This window comes from Dromaius novaehollandiae, chromosome 24, assembly GCF_036370855.1.
Source record: "Dromaius novaehollandiae isolate bDroNov1 chromosome 24, bDroNov1.hap1, whole genome shotgun sequence".
NCBI lineage: Eukaryota > Metazoa > Chordata > Aves > Casuariiformes > Dromaiidae > Dromaius > Dromaius novaehollandiae.
In genome coordinates, this window is record NC_088121.1 from 9,583,627 (window position 1) to 9,608,487 (window position 24,861).

Consider the following 24,861-nt stretch of genomic DNA (forward strand, 5'->3'; position numbering starts at 1 on the left):
AAAGAAAGGGGGGAAAAAAGAAGAAAAAAGAAAAAGGAGGAAAAAAGTGCATTTGATGGTTTATTAGAAAAATGCGCAGAAATCTGTGCGTGTTGGATAATCTCGGCTTCGTGGGCTCCGCCGTCCCGTTTCGGGGCTGAACCAATGGGAATATCAATTTGATAATTGTAACGTGATGGAAAAGGAAAAAAAGCCCCAAACCAAAACTGTTATAAATTGATTTAGTGCCCCAACAAATTGCCACCTCGCTGGCGCAGCCGGATAAAACACGGAGCCATGTCCCTCCGCCGGTTTTCCCACCGTCCTGGGGCAGAAAAAGGGCATTTTTGGTGCAAACCTGTCAAATCCTGCAGGGTTTTTATTTCCACCCTATAGCGGGAAAATGGTTAAATAAATAATGTGATAAATAATATTAAAATCACAGCCTGCTGCTTGGGCTGGTCCATTAGCTGCTGCCGGACCCGAGGCAGCAGGATGGATCCCCGCTCCGGGCACACGGAAATCAGCCGGGATTCAGGATCCGACCGATGCCAAAAACTACCCGAAGCACCGAAACGGGCTGAAACAGGGAATATTTCACATTTCAGAGGCAGGCGCCTCCCGCTCGCGTTCACACCTCCGCTTTATTTCCGCAGCTCCGAGTGCCCCAATATATACAGATTTGCTTCTCTATACAGGTAATAATATACATCATTTATATATATATATATATTTATATTTTTTATATATATATATATATTCACACACGCACACAGCCAGCCCACGCCTTCTTCCGAAGAGCCCAGCGAAATCCCGGCGCCTCCAAAGCCTGCAGGGAGGCCGCCGTTCCCGTTAAAAGACCCCATCCCTTTTCCCCAAAAAAACGAGCTGGTTTTTCAGAGGGGGGAAAAAAAAAAAAAAAAAAGGGGGGGAAAGTCAATGAAGTCCTTTTTTTTTTTTCCCCTCCTTAAAAAAATAGGTTTTCGCCGGGGCTATAGCATCAGCGGGACCTGCCAGATGAGCAGGGTGCTGTCCGTCTCGCTGCCCGGCGCCGGGGCCCGGCCGGCGGTGCCGAAGCGGCGGTAGCCGCGGCCGCCGGAGACGATGGCCACGGAGGAGATCTCCTTGCGGGGGGCGTCGCGGGCGCAGGGCCGGCTCCGCACCCACACGTCGGGGTCGTCGGCCATCTCGTAGACGGAGCCGTCCTCCTCCGTGTGCTCCGGGCTGGCTCCCGCCGGCGCTTCCCGCACCGACAGCAGCTGCCCGGGCAGGTGGGAGGTGGAGCGCAGGCGATATTGCAGCAAAATCCCTTTTTTCCGCAGCTCCCCGGGCCGCGGGGCCGCCGGCTCCTCTTCCTCCTCGCCGCCGCCTTCCTCTTCCTCCCTGCCGCTCTTGAGGACGTCGGGCGCCAGGGTGCTGAGGGCCACGGCCAGGAAGGCCACGGGGCCGCCGTGCCCGTTGAGCGACACCATGCCTTTGCCTGGGGGCAGAGAGGGAGGGCGCGAGGATGTCGCGACGGGCCGCGGGAATATCGCGACGGCCCGTGGGAATATCGCGGGGAAAAACCAGCATCTGGGGGCAGAGAGGGAGGGCACGAGGATATCGCGACGGGTGCATGGGAATATCGCGACGGGTGCATGGGAATATCGCGACGGGTGCATGGGAATATTGCAGGGAAAAACCAGCATCTGGGGGCAGAGAGGGAGGGCATGAGGCTATCGTGACGGGCGCGCGGGAATATTGCGGGGAAAAACCAGCATCTGGGGGCAGAGAGGGAGGGCATGAGGATATCGCGACAGGCGCGGGAATATCGCGATAGCCCGTGGGAATATCGCGGGGAAAAACCAGCATCTGGGGGCAGAGAGGGAGGGCACGAGGATATTGTGACGGCTCGCGGGAATATCGCGGGGAAAAAACTACATTTGGGGGCAGAGAGGGAGGGCCCGCAGGAATATCGCGACGGCCCGCAGGAATATCGCGGGGAAAAACCAGCATCTGGGGGCAGAGAGGGAGGGCACGAGGATATCGCGACGGGCGCGCGGGAATATCGCGACGGGCGCGCGGGAATATCGCGACAGGTGAGGGAATATTGCAGGGAAAAACCAGCATCTGGGGGCAGAGAGGGAGGGCACGAGGATATCGCGACGGGCGCGGGAATATCGCGACGGGCCACGGGAATATTGCAGGGAAAAACCAGCATCTGGGGGCAGAGAGGGAGGGCACGAGGATATTGCGACGGCCCGCAGGAATATCGCGGGGAAAAACCAGCATCTGGGGGCAGAGAGGGAGGGCACGGGGATATCGCGACGGCCCGCAGGAATATCGCGACGGCCCGCAGGAATATCGCGGGGAAAAATCAGCATCTGGGGGCAGAGAGGGAGGGCATGAGGCTATCGCGACAGGCGCGGGAATATCGCGATAGCCCATGGGAATATCGCGGGGAAAAACCAGCATCTGGGGGCAGAGAGGGAGGGCACGAGGATGTCGCGACGGGTGCATGGGAATATCGCGGGGAAAAACCAGCATCTGGGGGCGGAGAGGGAGGGCACGAGGATATCGCGACGGGCGCGCAGGAATATCGCGACGGGCGCGCAGGAATATCGCGACGGGCGCGCAGGAATATCGCGACGGGCGCGCAGGAATATCGCGGGGAAAAACCAGCATCTGGGGGCAGAGAGGGAGGGCACGAGGATATCGCGATGGGCCGCGGGAATATCGCGACGGCCCACGGGAATATCGTGGGGAAAAACCAGCATTTGGGGGCCACCGAGCTTGCAAGCAAGCAGAGCACCCAGTTTTTGCTTTTTTCTTTGTGTTTTTCGGGTTTTAGGGGGGTTTTTTGGAGGCGAGGGAGCTCACCGGTGATTTTGGGGATGCCCTCGAGCCGCGGCACGGGCAGCAGCACGATGATGCCCTGGTCGGTGCCCACCCAGAGGAGACCTTGGCAGATGAGCAGGCTGGTGACCCGCACGTGCTTCTGGCCTGCGGGAGAGACGCCGCCGTGACCCCGCTGCTCCCCCGCCACCTCCACGACCACCACTAAAGAAATTTAAGGGCTCGCTTGGCACCGGTGGGGTGAGCCCAGAGCTTAAAGTTCAGATCCCGGGACAAAAAGCTTGCAAAAACCCTCCCTGGCTCCATGACGGAGGCTGTTTTCTCCAATTCCTCCAAATAAATAAATAGAGACTTTAAAAAAAGGGTGATTACTAAGGTGCAATGAATATTTCATCATGGAGCCACCGGGATTTTATCAACCACCTGCCTAGGAAAGGAGGAGGGTGCGATTTTGGAGAGCGCATTGACCCCCAGCGCTCCCTCTCCCAGGGAAAAAGAGGGAGCAATAAGTATTTTAACACCCCCCCACCAAAAAAAAGTGGGAAAAAAGGGGAAAAAGGGGAAAAAAAGCTTAAAGGAGGAGTGAGGATGACGGGCCGCAGCTCACCGGGGAGGACGAAGGTGGTGCGCGTGGCGATGTTGATCTCCTGCAGATGCTCCAGGGTCTCCGTGTGGAAGAGGCGGATGGAGGAGCCGGAGGAAAAAGCCATCCAGACGCCGCTGCCGGCCTTGATCATGTGCGTGACGCTGGCCTCGGCGTCCGGGTGCGCCTCGAAGGTTTGCTGCCGGCGGCGATAAGGCGGAAAAAAATTAAATACAACAAATAATTAAAAAGTAAAGGTTAAAGCGAGGATGCCCGGTGGGAGCTGCTCCGGGCAGGAGGCATCCGGGGGCCGTTCCCGCGCCGCCGCGAGTGGCTCGGCAGTGATTTCCCCACCGCCGCGTCCCGAAATAGCGGCTCGCGCGGGCTCTCTCTAGCGGCTGATTTCGCGGCTGCGAAACAAGGTGACCTTGAGAAGCTCCCGGGTTTCAGTGGCAGGGAGAGGACGCAGCCTCGAATAAGAGCAGGGAAAAAAAATCCATTTTTTTCCCTTCCCTGGTAGGGTAATGCAGCCATTTGAACCCCCTCCACGGGCTTTTTCGGGGAGGGGAAAAAAAAAAAATCGATTTTCCAAGCTCTCCGACTTTGCATTTCCATACTGGGAGCGTTCCAGCATTTCTCCCCTCGGGGCCGCGGGCCGGGATCGCGTTTTCCCCCCCTCCCGGCTCGTACAGCTCCGAGCGCGCCAGCAGGAAAAGCTAAAATCTCCCGTAACACCCCGGCGGCTGGGGGGGGATTCAGGGACCATCCGGCCTTTCCAACCCAGTTAAAGCATTCCCAATTTCTCCATTTTTGATGCTGATTGCAAACGGACACCGAGGGGTTGCAAAATGCCAGCTTTTCTTTTTTTCCTCCCTTTTTCTCATTTTTGGAGGCTGCTTAGATTTTATTGCTGTTGCACAACGACTTCTGGGCCAGAAAAGGGGAAGAACATCCGCCTTTTTCCTATAAAACCCTTTTTCCAAAAGGGTCAGAAGTGGAGAGCGGTGATTTCAGCTCGGATTTTACGGCCCCGCGTTGTAAAACCCCGAATTGCTGGAAAAACCTGACGTCGCTTTACCTGCGCCGGCGTCGTATTTCTGCCCCCGGGAACGTCTGCGTGAAGCAGAGCCCCTATAAATCCCCAGGGCAGCCGGCGAGGCATTAAAAGACATATTAGTATTAAGCAAAGTCACGCCGGGGCCGGCCCGATGTGCTCCGGAAAATTAAAAATATTGGGGATCTTTCCTTGCGCCCGGTTTGCTCCTTTTGCAACGCGGCTCGGTATTTGGGTAGGAACAGCCCCAAAAAGCGGCCTTAAATTCCCCTGCAGGTTTTGCATTAAAATTGGCTTTTCTCTCTCTTTTTTTGTTGTTTTTAAGGGAAAAAGGAGCTATCGATACACACGAGCCCCGGTTTAACGGGATCCTTCTGCCTGGGTAGGGGAACCAGAGCGAATCCCAAAAAACGGGTGCAATCGGGCTGCTTCGAGCCGGGGGGAGGTTTGCTCCCGGCCGACGCGGGATTTCTTCCCCGGTGGGTTATTATCCATTTGCCGATCCCGTGTTTGAGGAGCCAGAGCCTATTGCACAGCTCTCTTAAATCCTTTTTAGACCATAAGCGGAGCAGGGGGGGACTTTTTGCGGAGCTGGGAAAATCCTTACGGGAAACTCCCGTCGGGGTGCTAAATGCAAAGAGGGGAAGGAGAAAAAAATGGAAATAAATTAAAAAAAAAGTGGTTTACCTGAGGCTGGAGGCTGCCGGCGTCGAGGACGGTGACCTGGTTGGCGCAGCTGGCCCAGAGGGTCTCGTCCAGGGCCAGCAGCGCCCGCACGGGGCCGGTGCCCACGGCCAGGCAGGCCGGCTGCTCCGCCAGCCGCCCCGGACCCCCTGCGGGAAAAGCGACGCCGGAGAAGGGCTGAGCGCCGGCTTTGCTTCCCGATCCGGGGGGGGAAAACCACCCCCTACCACCTTATCAGACCCCCCCCTTTATCCCCCTAAAAGCATCGTCTTTCCAATGCAATTATTAAAGCAAGCGGTAGGGATTGAGCGTGCTAATAAGGCGAAAGGAGCTGGTGATGCAGCCCAAAAAACCTCGAAAAACACCCCCAAAACCCCCCAAAAGAAGAAAAACCACCCCGCTTCCTCCATCTCCAACACCCCCAGCTTTTTGCATGCTCCGGGAGCACGCAAGCTGCCCTGGGAAGCCCCCTGCCCAGGCTTATTTCAGCGCAGCAATTTTTGCACGCCCATTTTTGAACTTCTTTTTAGCCCTTTTTGGCCAAACTCACCCCAAACCTTGCAGGACGCTCCTGGCAAAAAAAATAAGAATTACAGCACCCAGCAGATTTTTTGGCCGTCGCATGCAAGAGCCCTGGCGAAGCGCCCCGGGGCGGGCAGGGGGAATTCGGGGAGGGGGTTTGGGGCGCGGCGCTCACCGTCGTGCCTGGCGTAGGCGGCCACGGTGCCGTCCTGCAGCCCGGCGAAGAGGTAGTCGGGGCTGTGCTTGAGGCAGAGGACGGGCTGCGAGCGGGGGCTGCGGCGGGTCAGGAGGCACTGGGTGCCGGCGTCCACGCTGCCGTAGGCCACGATGCTGCGGCGGCGGCGAACGGCGGGGGGGAAAAAAGAGGGAAAAAAGCGGAAAAAAAGCAAAAAAAAAAAAAAAAAAAAAAAGCGAAAGTGAGCCGCCGCGGGAGCGCGGCCCCGCGGAGGAAGAGGAGGGCGAAGGCTCACCTGCCGTCGCGCAAGCCCAGGCAGATGGCGGGGGCCGGCGGCTCGGTGGCCCCCGCCTCGGGGACGTACTCCATGCACAGCACCGGCGAGGCCACCGGGAAGAACTTGACGGTGCGCGGGGCCGAGCGGTTCAGCGAGAAGATCTCCACCTGCCCCCCGGCCCCTTCCTGGCCCCCCCCGACCTGCCAGAGGCCCAAAAAAGAGCGTTTTGCACCCATCGGCTGGGTTTCCCCCCCCCCCTCGCCCCCAGTTTCGGCGCTACTCACCCAGAGGTAGCCCTGCGGCAGCGAGGTGCTGACGGCGGAGAAGCCCAGCAGCGAGGACTGCACCGGGTTGTGCACGGCGGCACCGAGCTGCGGGACGGACCCGGGGGGGGGCAATGCCATCAGCAAAGCCCGAACCACCCCATTCGCCTTTTTCCCCCCTCCTTTTCACCCCAAAAGGTTTTATTTCCCTCTTTTCCCCCCAAAAAAAGTCACAGAGGGCTTGGGAGGGCTCAGGATCGCCGCAGGCGCCTTCCTCCCCGATCTCAAGGCATCGCAAGCTGGATCCATCCAGCTTTAATTATTTTATTTTATTCCCCCCCCCCCCAGCAGGCAAATTGCATGGGGATTTACCCCCCCGGGGCGGCGGGACGTGGCTCCTACCTGCAGGTCGAGGGCCTTGGAGGAGAAGGCAGGGACGTGGCAGGAGAGGATGGGGCACCAGAAAGGCGCTTTGCTCTTCTTGTCCTCGTCGGGGCAGAGCCAGCCGGGCTGGTTTTCCTCCCCTGCGGAAAAGGGGCGGCAGCCTGAGGGGCTTCGCGTGGCGGCGTGGGGGAAAAAAACCCCCTGGCATGGGGAAAAATATCTCTGGAGTGGGAAAAAACCCCCCCAGCGCGGGAAAAAAAAATTCTGCGGTGGGGAAAACCCCCTGGCATGGGAAAAAAATTCTGGAGTGGGGAAAAACCCCCCCTGGCATGGGGAAAAAAATTCTGGAGTGGGGAAAAACCCCCCTGGCATGGGAAAAAAAATTCTGGAGTGGGGAAAAACCCCCCCGGCATGGGAAAAAAAATTCTGGAGCGGGGAAAACCCCTCTGGCATGGGAGAAAAAATTCTGGAGTGGGGAAAAACCCCCCCAGCGCGGGAAAAAAAATTCTGGAGTGGGGAAAAACCCCCCTGGCATGGGAAAAAAATTCTGGAGTGGGGAAAAACCCCCCTGGCATGGGAAAAAAATTCTGGAGTGGGGAAAAAAATCCCTGGCATGGGAAAAAAAAGATTCTGGAGTGGGAAAAAAAAACCCTGGCATGGGGAAAAAAATTCTGGAGTGGGGAAAAACAAACCCTGGCATGGAAAAAAAAATTCTGGAGTGGGGAAAAACCCCCCTGGCACGGGAAAAAATATCCTGGCACTCCCAGGGTTCACCACGGACAGGCACAAGCCCAAAACTGGTGTTTTGGGATAGGGAGAGGGTGCGGGAATGGGGGTTTCCCGGGATTCGAGGGAGGACCCGCTCCCACGTGCCGTCTCCCTGATGGGGACCGGGTGCGTCTTTGCCCCCTTCCCGCAGCGCCCAGCCAAGCAACTGCACTGAGCAGCAGCAAAAATATACATATATATATTTTATATATATATATATAAAGAAAAGAGAGCCCTAACATGCTTCTTCACACCAGGCTTTGATGCATTTTCATTTCTAACTCGCGGATACAGGATTATCCTCCAGGCGCCCCAGATTTGAAAACAAACAAATCAACAAAATAAAATACAATAAAAAACCCTGAGACTCTCAGAAACAACAGAATCCGAAATCGTTGCAGCCTGGGGGGAGCCACACGCTCAGATGCGATTTTGAGTGATTTTCCTCTCTTCCATTAAAGTTTTTTTTTCTTTGCTGCAGTGGCTCGTGGAGGTAAATAGAAATCAAGGGGAGGGAAGCGCCGAGAGGGAGGTGGGTGCAACGAGGCGACGGGGGCTGCGGGTGGGCGAGGAGCCAAAGCGCCCGGGTGATGGGCAGAGACCGGAGCAGCTCGTGACACCCGGCTCACCTTCGGGTCCCGAAGATGCCGCCAAAGAGGTGGCAACGGGGTTACTCACGCAGCCCGATCTTGGCCAAGTGCAGCCGGTTCACCCAGGAGATCTTGCTCAGCGGGTTGGGCGTGATGAAGACCACCATGAAGCTGATGGGCCGGCCGGACCTGGGGAGGGGCGAAGGCGGCCGGCTCAGCCTCGGCCACCCTCGACGGACGGAGGGGACGGGGCAGAGCCGCCCGCGACTCACTTGTCCGGCTTCCCGGGGAGCAGGAGCCGGAGGCGGCACTTGTTGGCCGAGTGGATCTCCTCCTCCTTCACCCTCATCATCCTCTGCAGGGCCAAGCACCAGTCCTGCGCCACCGTCATGTTCAGGTTCTGGGACAAGAGGGGGGAAAAAAAGGGAGGAAAACCAAAAATCAATCCATCGCGGAGGTGCCGGCACCCAAAAGGCTCCCGCGAGTGGTCGGAGCTGGTGGAACCGGCCGTCGATGCTCATCGTGGTTGCAACCACGAGCCGGTGGGATGGAGGAGCCGGCCGCTCCCGGCCTCCCCGCTTGCACCCGAGTCACGAGCCGGCCTCCAGCTTGCAATAAATTAAAAAAAAACTGGGGAAATGGGCTCGGCCGGAGCCTACCTGGTAGGTACCGTGGAGCGTGCTGATGAGCAGCGTGATCTGCTCCACCACCGCCAGGTCCTTCTGCAAGTCCTGCAGCTCCTGGAAGAGCCGCGGCGGCCCCAGGTAGACCTTGTCTTGGAGGGGGGGGGAGAAAGCAGGGCAAGGCTGCAGACACCTCCTCGCCCCCGAGGCCGGGACGCGGGGGGGCGGCGAGGACGAGGAGCCGGGCCGGGGGGGGGCTCGCGGTGACTCACTGTGGGACGCCTGGCCGGCCGGCGCGTGCTTCTTGGCGGCGGCGTTGTGGCCGCCGGCGTTGTGGCCGCCGGCGTTGTCCTTGTCGTAGGCGCCGCTCTCCTGTCCCACCTCCACCACCTGCACCTGCGGCAGCGACGTGCTCCACTTCACCACGTACTTGGGGCCCAGCGGCACCAGGCTGCCGATTTCCAGCTGCCCCCTGCGAAGAGCGGACGGGGACGGGGGGAAATAAGTGACATGAAAGAAAATAATAATCATAAAAAAAAATCAGTTCATGGCCATGCATCATCCGCCACCGTCCTGCACCCCGGCCAAGCGAGCAGCTCATGCAAGGAGCCCCTCCGGATTATGATTTTGGTTTAATTTTGTTGCAAGCTTTGCAAGCCGGACCTGCATCCCTTGCACCGGGGTGCAAAAAAATCAGAGCACACCACACTCGGGTCCTACCTTGAATTCATGGGCCTGGAGGGAGGGAGGGGGGAAAAAAGTTTAATAAAGAGGTATAACTTTGCAAAGAGCTATTTTCCAGCCTCTTCTCTCGGCCCTAGGAGAGGAGAGGCCCCAGCACCGCTGCTAGTGTCAACGTCCACCGAGTCCCTTCGCGCCGGCTCCTCCCGGACCCCGCAGCCCCCAAGGATGGGGCTTGGCCATGGCTGCCTCTGGGGAGCTAAAATGGGGGGAAATGACCCCAAAATGCTGCTTGGATAACCCTTGGGGCAGCTGCTTTGCTGGGACAGCCCTCAGGTATCTCCTGGGGCATCAGGAGGTGCCCAAAGCTGGTTGTGAAAGCCCTTGGGGAACGTGTGGTTGGGGAAAGCTGCCGAAAATGTCGCTTTGCCCCCGAGTTTTGGGGTCTCGAGCCACCCCGATTGGAGCCAGGCGCCCCGCCGCGACCTACTTGAAGTTGATGTTGGCGCAGACCAGCATGTCGTTGAGCAGGAAGACCTTGCGCTCCTTGGACTTGATGAGCTGGCCCCGGTCGCCGTAGACCGTCTCCGTCAGGGTCTCGCAGAGCAGGAGCTGCCGCTGGCCCGAGCTCAGCAGCTGCGGCGGGGAGGCAGCCGGCGCGTCAGTCCCGCCGGGATTTCTCCGCGAGCTTCGCACCAAGACGCCGCGGTGCAACCGGGACGCGCGCGCGCTTCCCACCCCGTGTCTCCAAGATCTGCTCTCCCGCGGCAGCAGGAGCTTCACCGCACGGCCCGTCCTCCAAGCCCAGGTCAAACCCAGGTCCTGGCCGCGCCGAAACCACCCCCAGCCCTCCCGCAGCCGGCCGTCAGGCCCCCATTTTCCCCTCGGGGCGGAAGAGGCCACCACGGGACAGCCCGTCTCCCTGATGCACAGGATGTTTTGCAACAGCTTCAATCAGGCTTTTTTGGGGTTTTTTTTTTCCACCAGCTCTTGCAAAATCAGGCAGATGGACGGCGGGGCGGAGGCAGCAACAGCCGGTAACCAAAAACACAAGCTCATCCCTTCCTCGCCTTCACCCTGGGGTTTTTTCCCCCAGAATCGTCAGTGCCGGGAAGGGGAATTTCTGCCGAACGCTTTTCGGTTCGCTCTCGCCGTCTGCCGGGAAGACGCGGGATGGCAGCTCCCGAAATCCCTCCCTCCGGAGCACCGAGGATGCAGGAGCTGCTGCTCCGAGGACGTTTGCTAGGCGCAAAACTCCTATACCCCGGGGAGGATTTTCCCTGCCTGGACGGCGACCGGCTCGGAAAAAGCCTAGGTCGGGTTTAACCCACCTTGTTGAGGCCGCTGCGGTCGCTGATGCTCTTGCCGAGCTGCTGGATTTCGGCCACCTGGTCGGCCAGGCGCTTCTGCTCGTTGAGCTTCTCGGCCAGCGTCTCCAGCTCGGTGAGGGCCAGCTGCAGCGAGAGCCGGTCCGCGTGGCCCTTGGGGGTGTTTTTCAGCATGTCCTGGCCGGGAGAAGGACGGGAAGGAGAAGCAGGGACACGGCTGAAAGCTGCTGACCCCAAACGGGAGCAACCGGCCGGGCTGCAAAGCCGGGGTCCTTCTCCTGACCGTACCTGCAGCAGCAGGATGAACTGCGGGAACCTCTGGATGGGCTTCACCATCAGCCCGTAGAGCGTGACCCGGTCGGCGCTGGCCATCTGCCGCTTCTGCCGGGAGAGGAGGCACCCATGGGGGTCCAACCCCGGGGAGTTTTCACCCCCAGCAGCACCCGTGGGGATCCCTGACCCACCCAGGGCCCTGATGGTGATGAACGAGATGGCCTCCACACCACCTTCATCCCTCCCTCCTCTTCCCTACCCACCCAGGGCCCTGATGGTGATGAACGAGATGGCCTCCACACCACCTTCATCCCTCCCTCCTCTTCCCTACCCACCCAGGGCCCTGATGATGATGAACGAGATGGCCTCCACACCACCTTCATCCCTCCCTCCTCTTCCCTACCCACCCAGGGCCCTGATGGTGATGAACGAGATGGCCTCCACACCACCTTCATCCCTCCCTCCTCTTCCCTACCCACCCAGGGCCCTGATGGTGATGAACGAGATGGTCTCCACACCACCTTCATCCCTCCCTCCTCTTCCCTACCCACCCAGGGCCCTGATGGTGATGAACAAGATGGTCTCCACACCACCTTCATCCCTCCTTCCTCTTCCCTAGCCACCCAGGGCCCTGATGATGAACGAGATGGCCTCCACACCACCTTCATCCCTCCTTCCTCTTCCCTAGCCACCCAGGGCCCTGATGATGAACAAGATGGTCTCCACACCACCTTCATCCCTCCCTCCTCTTCCCTACCCACCCAGGGCCCTGATGGTGATGAACGAGATGGTCTCCACACCACCTTCATCCCTCCCTCCTCTTCCCTACCCACCCAGGGCCCTGATGGTGATGAACGAGAGGGTCTCCACACCACCTTCATCCCTCCTTCCTCTTCCCTACCCACCTGGGACCTTGATGATGATGAACAAGATGGTCTCCACACCACCTTCATCCCTCCCTCCTCTTCCCTACCCACCCAGGGCCCTGAAGGTGATGAACGAGATGGTCTCCACACCATCAACCCTCCTTCCTCTTCCTTCTGCTCCTCCTCCTCCACGGACAAGCCACCAAGGGATGCACCAGGTTCAGCCAACCCTCCCTTCACCACCCAGAAGGGAGACGGAGCCCGGAAAAACCATCCCGACGGCAAAGAGAGGTGGGAAGCGGGAGCACCGACCTTGAGGAACTCAAGGAAGGCGGGCTTGGTGAGACAGGCCTTCTTGATGAGGGACATGGCCGTGGTGAAGTTGTTGACGTAATCGCTGTACACGTCCAGCACCATCGACTTGGAGAACTGGGGGCATCAAAACGGGGGGAGTTAGAGCCACCTCGGGGAGCCAGCAAAGGCGGAGGGCGTTTTTGGAGGTTTCTTCTCGTCCCGGTTTCAGGGCTGCTCTTGCAACTAAACCACACGCAGCAGCTCCCGAAAAGCCAAGCTTTGGTGCAAGCTGGTCCAGCTACCGGTCCACCCCCAGCACCAGGGCAAGGAGCGGGCAGGAGACGTGCACGATGCTCGTGCGTTTTTGGAGGTGGCCGGGGATCTCCGGGCAGAGGGGGGGGATGAGGGAAGGTCCCCAAATTGCTCCGAATCCGCCCGTCGCGCTGGGAAAGCTTCCCCCCGCCGCGGTCTCCTACCGAGGCCACGAAGAGGTCCCCGATCTTCTCGGTGGCGTCCCACTCGGCCACGCGGGAGGCCAGGGCGATCTGGAACATGGAGTGACACTGCAGGATCTCCTTGAGGCGGAAAAACACCAGCTGGCACTTCCTGGCGCTCAGGACCTTGGGCTCCATCTCCAGCAAGGGGTTCCTGTAGTCCTGCCGGCCGCACCGCGCCGTCAGCGCCGGCCTTCATCCCGCGGCCGGCCACCCTCTTCCTCCGGCGCCCCCCCCAAAAAACGCCTCAACGCCCCCGAAAAGGGGGGTGTCCCCCCCCCTTTGCCTACCTGCAAGATGCGCTTCAGGGAGTCCACGTAGCTCCTCTCGCTCTGCACGATGGAGCCCAGGATGTGACGCCGAACCACCTGCGAGGTGCCGCCGGCTCAGCGGCGCCCGGGGATGCCGACGCCGACGCGGCCCCGTGGCACCCGCTTCCCGCCCGGATCGGGGCTTGCGCAATTCCCGCGGCGGCGGCGAAGGGGAAGCCGCCTTTTTCCGCCCCCCTCCACCCCCAAAAAAAGCAGTAGTCCGACCTGCTGGGGGCTCAGCCCCTCCGGCATGGGGCTCAGCTCCGGCGGCGGGTGCTTCATGTCGGAGACGGTCACCTCCAGAAAGCCCGTGTCCTCCTCCTCCGAGTCACCTGGGAAGCAGAGCCCACCCACCCCCAAAAAACCCTCATTTTGGGGTTTTTGCAGCAGGCCTGCCGTGTCCAAGCGCTTGCGGCCCTGCTCCGATGGCGTCCGAGCCCGCGGCTGACACCGGACACCGGCTGCATGAGTCAGCCCGCGGGAACCCGAGCGCCGGCGCCGGGGACGAAGCGAGCGGCCGGGCCCCCGCCGCCCCCCTTTTCCCCCAAAAAACCACCCGCGCCGGGGGAGGCGACGCCAAGCAGCGAAGCCACGCGAAGAGGGGGGAAAAATAATAATAAAAATAAATCAGGGAGGGAGGAGAGCGGCGGCTGCTCTTACCCGAGGCCGAAGCAGCGGAGGAGGAGGAGGGCGAGCGGGCGAGGGCTCCGTTGCCGGACGGCCGTCTCCTCCACATGCCGCCGTCCGCATCGCCCGCTACGGCCGCTTCCCCTTTCCCCCCGGCCCCGCTCCCATCGCGGCGCCGCGTATAAATAGCAGCCGGCACGGAGGGGAGGGGAAGCTCGCCGGCGGCCCGGCGCGGAGGAGGCAGGGCAGCTGCCTGGCGCGCCGCGGCCCGCTGACCTTTCTCCTTCCCTAATTTTGGAAAGGGAGGATCAGCGGCGCCCGGCCGCCCGGCTCGGAGCCCCTCGCGCGCTCGCGGGGGCGAAGGGGCCGCGTCGGGTACCACCGCCCGGCCGCGGGATGCTCGCCGGCCGCCCAAAAGCCTCCGGCGGGCAGCAGGGAGCCCCGGCATCTCCCAAATAAGCTCGAAGCCACCGTTTTCCCGGCTTTTGCCGGGAAGCAGCAACGGGTAGCGTCACCCGGAGCGGCCGAGGGATGCGGGTGCTGGGAGGCGGCCAGGCGGAGTGAACCGCACAGATTGCGCTTGCCCGGGAACGCAAAGAGGGAAAGAAATCCAACGGGAAAAATTAAAAAAAAGCTTAAAACGCCGGGAAAAAATTGCAAGCGGGAAAAGCTAAAAGCAACAGGGATCCATGTGAACGCACGGATTAAACAAAACTACCCTCGACGGGCTTTTCTTTTGCTCCGGGATGAAAAGGAGGAGTTTTCCCGGCTGCCCTCGCCCCGCTTACCTGGTGCCTCTTTGCGGTGCAGGAAAGTCACCTTCCTCATGACGGCGATCTTGGTCTTCTCCAGCCCGTCCTTGGTGCCGCTCTTGGCGGCTTTCATCAGCTGAGTCATCTGGGAAGGGTCGGGAGAGGAGACGGGAGGCTGGAGGCGGCCAAGCGGATCGGGGAGCTCCGGCCGTCTCCGCTCCGCTGCTGCGACCGCTTCCCTGCCACGGACCGGGCTTTTTCTTTTTGCATTTCCAGCCCGTGGAGCAATTTCTGCTCCCATCACCCCGTGCCGGGTCCGGCCGGAGCTGTTTCCCCGGACGGCGCGAGGGCTCGGAGCGGCGAGGAAGAGATGCCGCCGGGCGCGAGCGTGCAGCGAGAAGCGAGCGGGGAGGCGAGGAAAGAGAGAGGCGAGAGCCGGGTACCCGGAGCATCTCCCGAAACGGCGGCGCGTCTAGCACCAGCCTCCGCAAGGGCTTTGCGGCCGTTCGCTACGGCCGCGCTGCTGCTCCCACCGCGGGAAACCTCCTCGGACCTGTTTATCCTCACGTGCATCTTGCTCCTACAGCTAGCTTTATCCACAAAAAAAATAAAAAGCCCCCCAAAAACCCAAAAAGCAGCTCTTTGGGCTGCAGCGAGGAGCCGCACGTGCAGCAGGGCAGCGAGAAAGGGGGGACACCCCCGTTTTTTGGGGCCGAAAGCCCTCCGGGGCAGCTTTTCCCGCGCCCGGCCCCGCGAGGAGGGGTCCGAAGGAGGGACGGTACCTTACAATCGTACTTGTGCTTCAGCTCCTGCATGTCTCTCCCCCCAACTCTTAAAGCCAGGATGTCCCGCTTAGTCCTGGCGTATCTCTCCTTTAGTCTATTCAGGTCTGGAGAAAGCTGGGCCCCGAGCAAAGGAGAAGCAGCGGCAGGGAAGAGAGGGCAGAGAAGAGAGAGTCGGGTTAAGCAGCCAAAAACGCGCCGGGAGGAGAAACCCATCCGCGGGCGGCGGCGCCGCGGGGCGCTTTTCCGACGGGAACGTCTCCCGTCCGGCGGCGCAAGCGGAGAAGGGAAGCAAGCGCAAGCCGGCGGGGAAAGGCAGCGAGCACCAAAATGCAAGAAAGAATTAAAAAATAAGAAATTCGACGACTTCTGAGGTGGTTTTCCCACGTGCCCAGCGCCGTTGCCGTGCCGGCTCCCGCGGGAAAACGGCAGGGCGAGCGTGGGAACGGGATCCCGACGCGGGAGGCCGCAGCGAAACGGCAGCGGAAATCGCTGCCGGGCATCATACGCTCTCCAAGACTTGCTCCTCATCCCGGAGGCATTCCTCGGTCGGAGGTATCAAGACAAACCAGGAAAACAAGGAAAGGAAGTGAAAAAGCGACGGGACGACGTGGGGCAGAGCATCCTCCGCGAGCCAGACCGAAAGGCATAGGAAAGCCGTGCGAGCCCGGCTGGGAGCACCGGTTTCCCGCGCGGGAACGCCGCCGTTACCTTGGGCTGGAAGGACGCCCGGTGCTTGGCCGGCTCGGCCTTGGCCTCTTCGCCCGAGTCCTCGCTGTAGCTCTCGAACTCGCTGGAGCTCCAGCCCAAATCCTCCGCTTCCCGCGGCCCCTCATCCCGCTGCACGTCCTCGTAGATCAGGCCGCGCTCCGGCCCTGCCGGGGCCCCGAAAACGGGTTTGCACCGGGAAAAACCGAAACGGCACCGCAGCCCATGGGAAACTGGTTTATTGGGGGGGTTTCCCATGGGAAACTGGTTTACTGGGGGCTTTCCTTCCCTACCCCTTGCTTTTATTCGCTCCTGCCCTGCAAACAGCGCCCATCCGACGGCGCTCGCTGCTACAAAGCTGCAGCCCAATGCTGGCTCCCGGGATTATCCCGCTCCATGCAATGGCAAACCATTCCCAGAGGGAAAAAAAGCTCAGCTTGGGCTGCATTAATGCACCCGGCTTCCTCGGCCGGGGTTATAACCCATCGCACCTGGTGAAGGCAGCTAGGAAAAAGCTGCTCTGCAACCCGGGAGCTTCATTTAACCCGGGGGAAGGTGCCGCGTCAGCACCTTTGGGATCGCCCCCGGAGCCGCAGCTGCGGGAAGGCTCCCCCGGGCCCACCTGGAGCCGGGGCCGCCGCGGCAGCTCGTTTCCGCCGGGAAACGGATCCTGGCTGCGGCTCATCCGATCCCTGCCGGCTGCCGGCAGACAGCCCGGAGCCCGGCATCGCTCCGGGGGGCTTGGGGAGCTCGGAGCGGGGGCCGAGCTGGGTCTAAGCCCAAGCTGGGATGGAGAGTCCCGCGGTGATTTCTTCCTACCGTCCTGCTCGGCCTCGAGGTTTTCGCACGGGACGTCGTCGTAGATCACGTCGTCCTCCACGGCCGGGAACTCGAAGCGCTCGCCTGCGACGGGAAGCGAGCGGAAAACACCCCGCTCCGCACCCGGAGCGGCGCTGGGAGCGAGGGATTCACCCCGAATCCCCGGAGCTCCCTTTCGATCCGAACCCCCTCCACCACCCCGAGCCCGCGGGGATATTTCGGCCCCCGAATCCCCCCCTACCTCGGCAGCAGCTCTTTCTCTCCCAGCCGAAAGCGGGGACGTGGGAGCCGCAGCCGGCCTCGCCGTTGCTCACCCCTGGGAAGAGCCTGCGGGAAGGGGGGACGTGCCGTCAGCCAGCGGGGAGCATCCCGCAGCCGGATTTGTCCCCCGCGCCCGGAAAGGCTTCGCAGCCACCCCGGCCACCAGCGGATGCTCGTGGCCCCGGGGACGGTGCTGCAGGTGCTTTTTGGGCAGGAAAGGCCCGGCTGCTCCGGGGTGGTGATGCTGGAGGTCGGGATGAAGATACGGGTAGCGAGGCTGGTCCCGGGGTCCCTGTGCTGGTCCCGGGGTCCCTATGCTGGGGTCCAAGGTCTCTATCCTGGGGTCAGGGTCTCCATCCTGGGGTTCAAGGTCCCCATCCTGGGGTTGGGGTTCCCATCCTGGGGTTCAAGGTCCCTATGCTGGGGTTCAAGGTCCCTATGCTGGGGTCAGGGTCCCCATCCTGGGGTCAGGGTCCCTATGCTGGGGTTCAAGGTCCCTATCCTGGGGTCAGGGTCCCTATGCTGGAGTCAGGGTCCCTATGCTGAGGTCAGGGTGCCAATCCCAGCATCATGGTCCCCCTCCTGGGGTTGGGGTCCCCATCCTGGAGTTGGGGTCCCCATCCTGGGGTCAGGGTCCCTATGCTGGGGTTCAAGGTCCCTATGCTGGGGTTGGGGTCCCCATCTTGGGGTCGGGGTCCCTATGCTGGGTTTCAAGGTCCCCATCCTGGGGTCAAGGTCCCTATCCTGGGATTGGGGTCCCTATGCTGGGGTCAGGGTCCCTATGCTGGAGTTGGGGTCCCTATGCCGAGGTCAGGGTGCCAATCCCGGGGTCATGGTCCCCATCCTGGGGTTGGGGTCCCCATCCTGGAGTTGGGGTTCCCATCCTGGGGTTCAAGGTCCCCATCCTGGGATTGGGGTCCCCATCCTGGGGTCAGGGTCCCTATGCTGGGTTTCAAGGTCCCTATGCTGGAGTTGGGGTCCCCATCTTGGGGTTGGGGTCCCTATGCTGGGGTTCAAGGTCCCTATGCCGAGCTCGGGGTGCTGATCCTGGGGTCGTGGTCCCCATCCTGGGGTCAGGGTCCCCATCCTGAGGTCAAGGTCCCTATGCTGGGGGTCAAGGTCCCCATCCTGGAGTCGGGGTCCCCATCCTGGGGTTTGCGGTCCCTATGCTGGGGTCAGGGTCCCCATCTTGGGGTTGGGGTCCCTATGCTGGGGTTCAGGGTCCCTATGCCAAGGTCAGGGTGCTGATCCTGGGGTCATGGTCCCCATGCTGGAGTTGGGGTCCCCACCCTGGGGTCAGGGTCCCTATGCTGGGGTCGGGGTCCCTGCCCTGTCCCAGCCGGCGCTTTGCCCGCTCCGGTTTTGGGGCGGTGGGAAAACGCCGCCGGAGAAACCGGCTCCAAACGGCGCCGGGCCCCCGGTTCCCCTTGGCTTTGCCGTCGATCCCTGTGCCGGGGGGGGGGGGATTCCCTTGCCGGCGCCCCGCTTACTCGGCCTGGGGCTGCACGGGCGAGGGGCGCCGGCGGCGAGGAGGAGCCCGCAGCCCGGCCTCCGAGTCCTCCTCTTCCTCCTCCTCCTCCTCCTCCTCGCTGTCCTCCACGGCGCAGGCCTCGCCGGGGTCCTCCTCCGTCTCGGCGCCGGGTGGGGCGTCCAACCCCCCCGGAAAGCGAGCGCCGACGGTACCTACTGCGGGGGCCGGGGGCAGGCGGGACGAAGCCATGGCTCCGGCGATCCGGGGGCGCCGCCGGGGCCCCTCCCCGCCGCTCTCCTGGGGGCACAAGGAGAAATGGGCTCAGAAACAGGGAATTTGCCCCCCTGGACGTCCCCGGGAGAGGAGGGGAGAAGGTGAAGCCAATTCCCCCCCGTGCACGGCCAGTTCCCCCCGTGCACGGCCAATTCATCCCGTTGCACATCCAATTCCCCCCGTGCACATCCAATTCCCCCCGTTGCACGGCCAATTCATCCCGTTGCACATCCAGTTCCCCTCGTGCACAGCCAATTCATCCCGTTGCACATCCAATTCCCCCCGTGCACATCCAATTCCCCCCCGTGCACGGCCAATTCCCCCCGTGCACATCCAATTCCCCCCGGGCACGGCCAATTCATCCCGTTGCACATCCAATTCCCCCCGGGCACATCCAATTCCCCCCCGTGCACGGCCAATTCCCCCCGTGCACGGCCAATTCATCCCGTTGCACATCCAATTCCCCCCCGTGCACATCCAATTCCCCCCGTGCACGGCCAATTCATCCCGTTGCACATCCAATTCCCCCCGTGCACATCCAATTACCCCCGTGCACGGCCAATTCCCCCCGTGCACATCCAATTCCCCCCGGGCACATCCAATTCCCCCCGTGCACGGCCAATTCATCCCGTTGCACATCCAATTCCCCCCGTGCACATCCAATTCCCCCCGTGCACGGCCAATTCATCCCGTTGCACATCCAATTCCCCCCGTGCACATCCAATTCCCCCCGTGCACATCCAATTCCCCCCGGGCACATCCAGTTCCCCTCGTGCACAGCCAATTCATCCCGTTGCACATCCAATTCCCCCCGTGCACATCCAATTCCCCCCCGTGCACGGCCAATTCCCCCCGTGCACATCCAATTCCCCCCGGGCACGGCCAATTCATCCCGTTGCACATCCAATTCCCCCCGTGCACATCCAATTCCCCCCGTGCACAGCCAATTCATCCCGTTGCACATCCAATTCCCCCCGGGCACATCCAATTCCCCCCCGTGCACATCCAATTCCCCCCGTGCACGGCCAATTCATCCCGTTGCACATCCAATTCCCCCCGTTGCACATCCAATTCCCCCCGTGCACGGCCAATTCCCCCCGTGCACATCCAATTCCCCCCGTGCACATCCAATTCCCCCCGTGCACGGCCAATTCATCCCGTTGCACATCCAATTCCCCCCGTGCACATCCAATTCCCCCTGTGCACGGCCAATTCATCCCGTTGCACATCCAATTCCCCCCCGTGCACGGCCAATTCATCCCGTTGCACATCCAATTCCCCTGTGCATGGCCAACTTGCCCCGTTGCAAGGCCAGTTCCCCCTGTGCATGGCCAATTCCTCCGCCACATGGCCAGTTCCCCCCATCACACAGCCAATTTGCCCCGTGCACGGCCAATTCACCCCATTGCAGGGCCAATTCGCCCCATTGCACGGCCAATCCGCCCCATGCACGGCCAGTTTGCCCCATTGCAGGGCCAATTCGCCCCATTGCACGGCCAATTCGCCCCATTGCAGGGCCTATTCACCCCATTGCAGGGCCAATTTGCCCCATTGCATGGCCAATTCGCCCTATGCACGGCCAGTTTGCCCCATTGCACGGCCAGTTTGCCCCATCGCACGGCCAGTTTGTCCCATTGCACGGCCGATTTACAAGGTAGCACGGCCGATCCCCGGGCGGTTTCGCCACACGGCTCAATTAATCCATCTCCGGCAGCGTTCGAAGGCGGAAAGCGCCGCGCGATCGATGCCGCGTCCGCCCGGGAAACCCTAGACCTCCGGCAGGGCCGGAGGGAGCCGACGCCGGCGCAATCCCGCCGCGCCGCACGGGCAGCAGCGGGCAGAGCTGGGCCGAGGGGAGGGACGAAGAAGAGGGCAGGAATGAGGAAGGCCAGGCGAGAACAGGCGGGGAAATCATTAACCTGCCCCAAGCCGCGCGTGCCCTGCTGAACCCTGCCCGGCTCCGCGGAGAAAGGCGGAAAAACACAGCAAAACCGCCCCGCCGACGGCTGCAAAAGCCCCCGGGGCTGCAAACGCCGGCGGCGCGTTGCAAAGCGCTGGGGAGCTGCAACGCCGCGTTGCAACGATTACTGCAAAAAAAAAAAACCCAAACAAAACCCAAATGCACTTTGTAAAAGCCCCAAGCAGAGGAAAATCACCCTTCCTGCTGCCCCAGCCTCTCCGAACGGCCGTAAATATCCCTTTCCGCCGGTTTTCACCACGAGCCCGTTGCCCGTGGGAATACACGAGCGGTGATTTCTGCGGGAGGAGCAGCCGGGGAGGCTTTTTCCCTCCTCGATCGCCTTCCCAGGCCCTCGGCGCGGAAAGCGTGTTGCAGCCAGCGCGTGTTTTCGCGCTGCTCTCATCTCGCCCGAGCTGCTTCCCGTTAACGCTTGCGAGCCGGCGAAGCCTCTCGCCTGCAGCAGCCGAAGGAAAAAGCTGCCTCCCCGCAAATATTTTCCTTTTTCTCCTTATTTTCAGCCTCCCGAGCGACGGCTCCTGCCCAAAACCCCGCTGGGGACGTCACGAACCCCCCAAAATCCCGACGACCCGCTGGCACGTTGCTACCTGCGTCGCGGCGAGATGCTCCCCTTGCCAAAACCAGCTTTTTTCCCCCCAAATTCTTTTTCCTCCCGGCTCTTTCGCAGCTTCCCGGCCTCCTCGGCCGCCGCCGCACCCGGTTTCCCCGCTCCCCACCCCGGCCGTAAAACGCCCAGAAACCACCCGCTCCAGTGGGTGTGGGCAGAAACGCGGATTAAACCCTTCGCCGGCCGAGTGGCGCCAGGATCCGGCCCCACTGCGGTGGCCGAAACCACTGAAACCGGCCAAAAATCACGGCCTCGAGGCTTTTTCTCCTATTTTGCGGATTTTTAACTCAGCCTCTCGCGAGCGTTGGCCCTTTTTTTGCTGCCGACCAGCACTTGTCTGCGGCGATTCCCGCGGTCGCAGCCCGCTCGGCGGCGAAAACAAAAGCTCCGGCGTTAAAACCCGCCGTCGGGGTTTTTTTTTTCCCTCCCTTTATCCGGCTTTTCAATGGTGCTGCTGAAGCAGAAAAAAAAAGAAGAAACAAAAAAAAAAATCTCGTCCCGCTCACGCCGCGAGAAAACGCGAACGGGGAGGAAAAAAAAAAATCAGGGGAAAAAAATCAGGGAAAAAAAAAGCAGGGAAAAAAAATCAGGGAAAAAAAAATCAGGGAAAAAAAGGGAATTATGTCACTTAAAAAGTGTCTCGCGGCTTGCTGCCGCGCTCGCCCGGGCCTTCCCGGTCGCTCCTGCATCCGGGGTCGAACGCAGCGGCAGGGAAAGCTCCTGGGAAAAAACTCCCGGCGTTTCGGCGCGGCCGTGACCCGCGGCGGGAAGGCTCCCGCTCCGCACAAAGGAGCCTCTTCCCCGGGGATTTTTACCCGCGGGCTCAAAAAAGCGGCGAGAAAACCTCAATTCTGCCCCCAAACCTCCCAGTTAGACTCGCCTAAACCTCGGTGCTGAGTTTTGCAAAGCCTTTTTGCTCCAAGTGGGGAGCTTATCGCCCTTAACGACGCCGGAGCAGAATTTGAAGCCCAAAATGGGGTAGAAAAGGTGGGAAAAGGCTGTTTTTTTGTCCCTGCGGCTCGGGGAATAGCGTATAGGAACAGCTCGGCGGCGGGCGCCTCGGCACCGGGGGGGAGCGAGGTGGCCAGCGTCCCGCCGCGCTGCTAAAACCGGCCCGGGAGCCGGCGCGGGAGGGGGGGCGGATTCGGGGCGGTTTTTGGGGCCCGTTGGGAAAAACGGGGCGATTTGTGCAACGCCGCGATTCCCCCCAGGTAAAGCCACCCGAGCGCCCGGGCAAAACGCCGTGACAGCCGTCGTCACCCCCCCGGACAGCAAAAAAACCAACGCGGAAAAAAACAGACGGACAAAAAAAGCGGCTGCGTTTGGCTGGAAACGGGGCCTCGAGCGCCAGGGCTGGCGGGACGCGACCCAGGAGCACAGAGAGACAAAAATAGCTATAAACAGATATAAACAGATATATAGAGAGAAATAGAGATAGGTACAGACATAAATATAGATGATACAGAGACAGAGATAGGGACGACATAGATACAGACGACGTAGAGAAAGAGATGCTATAGATATAGATGATATAGAGATGATATAGATATAGATGATATAAATATAGATGATGTAGAGAAGATATAGATATAAATATAGATGATGTAGAGAAGATATAGATGATATAGTTGATAAAAATGAGATAGAGATGATATAGATATAGATAATATAGATAGAGATGATAAAGATGATACAGATATAGAGATATAGATATATAGACAGATAAATAGATATACAAATATATAGATATATAGATATAGATATATAGATATATAGATATAGATATAGATATATAGATATAGATAGATATATAGAGATAGATATATATAGAGAGATAGATATATAGAGATAGATGTAGATATATAGAGATATAGAGATAGAGATATATAGAGATAGAGATAGAGATTATAGAGATAGAGATTACAGAGACAGAGAAGATATAGATGATATAGATATAGAGATAGAGATGATATAGATAGATACATAGATACATATAGATATACAGATATATAGATATATATAGACAGAGATTATAGAAATATAGATGATAAAGATGATATAGATACAGAGATGATATAGATAGATATATAGATACACAGATATATAGATATATAGAGATAGAAATATACAGATATATAGATATATAGATAGAGATAGAGATAATATAGATATAGATGATAAAGATGATATAGAGAAATAGATGATATAGATATATAGATACAGATATATAGATACAGATACATAGATACAGATATATAGATACAGATATAGATCTATAGAGCTATAGATACAGATAGAGATAGAGATGCCACAGAGACAGAGACAATATAGAGCTAGAGATAGATGACGTATATGATATAGATGAAAATATAGATATCGATATAGACGTATACGGTGGTTCCCGCGGTGCTGGCCGGCTGCGGGAAAGCCCAGCGACCGGAGCAGCCTCCCTGCCTGGCGTTTCTGCGGCGAGGAAAAAGAGCGATTTTACCCCATTTTTCCCCCCTCCTGGCCCTGCTGCCCCTCGCCCGGCGAAAGGTGCATGAAACCCCCGTCCGCACCGGCTCCCTCCCGGCGCCGGCGGCGAAACGGAGCCGCCACGGATATTTATCCGCCGCGGCGCGGGGAGAAGGCAGGGGAGGGAGGGGAGGACGGACATTTTCGCTGACCTGGGCAGGCTGCTGCTCCTCCGGCGTTGTGTCCGCATCGGCCCCCGGCTTTTCCCCCCGGTTTGGGCGAGGGCCGCGGTGCTTCCGCCGCCGCCGGGGCCGGATAGAAATGGACAGCTGGCTAATCCCGCCTCGGGAAGGAAGGAAGGAAGGAAGAGCAGAAGGAAGGGGAGGACGCCGGCGCGCTGGCTCGCCCGCCTTTGTCGCGCCCTTACAAAAGGGGCGGCGAGGCCCCCGCTCGCCTTCCTCGCCGAGCTTCGGCCCCCCGGCCTCGCCGCCCTCCCCATCGCCGCCTCCGAGGGATGCTGGGATGGGCCGAGTGGAGCGCACGGATTTGGGTTCCCACATCCCTAGGATGAGCTGAGTGGAGCGCACGGATTTGGGTTCCCGCACCCCAGGATGGGCCGAGTGGAGCGCACGGATTTGGGTTCCCATAACCCCGGGATGGGCCGAGTGGAGCGCACGGATTTGGGTCCCCATAACCCCGGGATGGGCCGAGTGGAGCGCACGGATTTGGGTTCCCATAACCCCGGGATGCGCCGAGTGGAGCGCATGGATTTGGGTCCCCATAACCCTGGGATGGGCCGAGTGGAGCGCACGGATTTGGGTCCCCATAACCCTGGGATGGGCCGAGTGGAGCGCACGGATTTGGGTCCCCATAACCCCGGGATGGGCCGAGTGGAGCGCACGGATTTGGGTCCCCATAACCCCGGGATGGGCCGAGTGGAGCGCATGGATTTGGGTCCCCATAACCCCGGGATGGGCCGAGTGGAGCGCACGGATTTGGGTTCCCATAACCCCGGGATGCGCCGAGTGGAGCGCATGGATTTGGGTCCCCATAACCCCGGGATGGGCCGAGTGGAGCGCACGGATTTGGGTCCCCATAACCCCGGGATGGGCCGAGTGGAGCGCATGGATTTGGGTCCCCAT

The 24,861-nt window shown here is 60.1% G+C and overlaps 1 protein-coding gene across 10 annotated transcripts; it reads right to left on the bottom strand.

Annotated features, from left to right (window-relative positions):
- Positions 1-604: 604 nt before the first annotated feature.
- Positions 605-24,482, bottom strand: ARHGEF10L (Rho guanine nucleotide exchange factor 10 like). Of its 10 annotated transcripts, none has more exons than XM_064497124.1 (28): positions 23,932-24,482; positions 18,424-18,701; positions 16,914-16,999; positions 16,673-16,756; positions 15,857-16,020; positions 15,146-15,262; positions 14,400-14,508; positions 13,210-13,316; positions 12,964-13,041; positions 12,656-12,724; positions 12,198-12,314; positions 11,035-11,127; positions 10,750-10,923; positions 9,909-10,054; positions 9,458-9,472; positions 9,010-9,209; positions 8,774-8,889; positions 8,387-8,514; positions 8,203-8,303; positions 6,775-6,896; positions 6,394-6,480; positions 6,128-6,309; positions 5,833-5,987; positions 5,686-5,706; positions 5,139-5,284; positions 3,422-3,596; positions 2,839-2,961; positions 605-1,459 (listed from the first exon to the last, which is right to left on the bottom strand). In XM_064497124.1, exons 1-28 carry the CDS (start codon positions 24,454-24,456, stop codon positions 972-974), a joined length of 4,206 nt encoding a protein of 1,401 aa, XP_064353194.1. In that variant the 5' UTR covers positions 24,457-24,482; the 3' UTR covers positions 605-971. The 10 variants fall into 10 exon arrangements, with proteins under 10 accessions (XP_064353194.1, XP_064353192.1, XP_064353197.1 ...); XM_064497122.1 differs by having other exon boundaries at positions 12,656-12,835; positions 23,932-24,481; XM_064497127.1 differs by lacking the exon at positions 23,932-24,482 and adding an exon at positions 21,243-21,382 and having other exon boundaries at positions 12,656-12,835.
- Positions 24,483-24,861: the final 379 nt, after the last annotated feature.

Bases quoted from the DNA above. Each gene is read 5' to 3' on its own strand.
- ARHGEF10L (XM_064497122.1), bottom strand. From the start codon at position 24,456: ATGGGAACCCAAATCCGTGCGCTCCACTCGGCCCATCCCGGGGTTATG. The intron at 16,021-16,672 runs GTAGGAAGAAAT...GGGCCCCGGCAG, and splicing joins CCTCGAGGCCGAGCAGGACG to GGCCGGAGCGCGGCCTGATC. The intron at 3,597-5,138 runs GTAAACCACTTT...CGCCGCCGGCAG, and splicing joins CCGGCAGCCTCCAGCCTCAG to CAAACCTTCGAGGCGCACCC.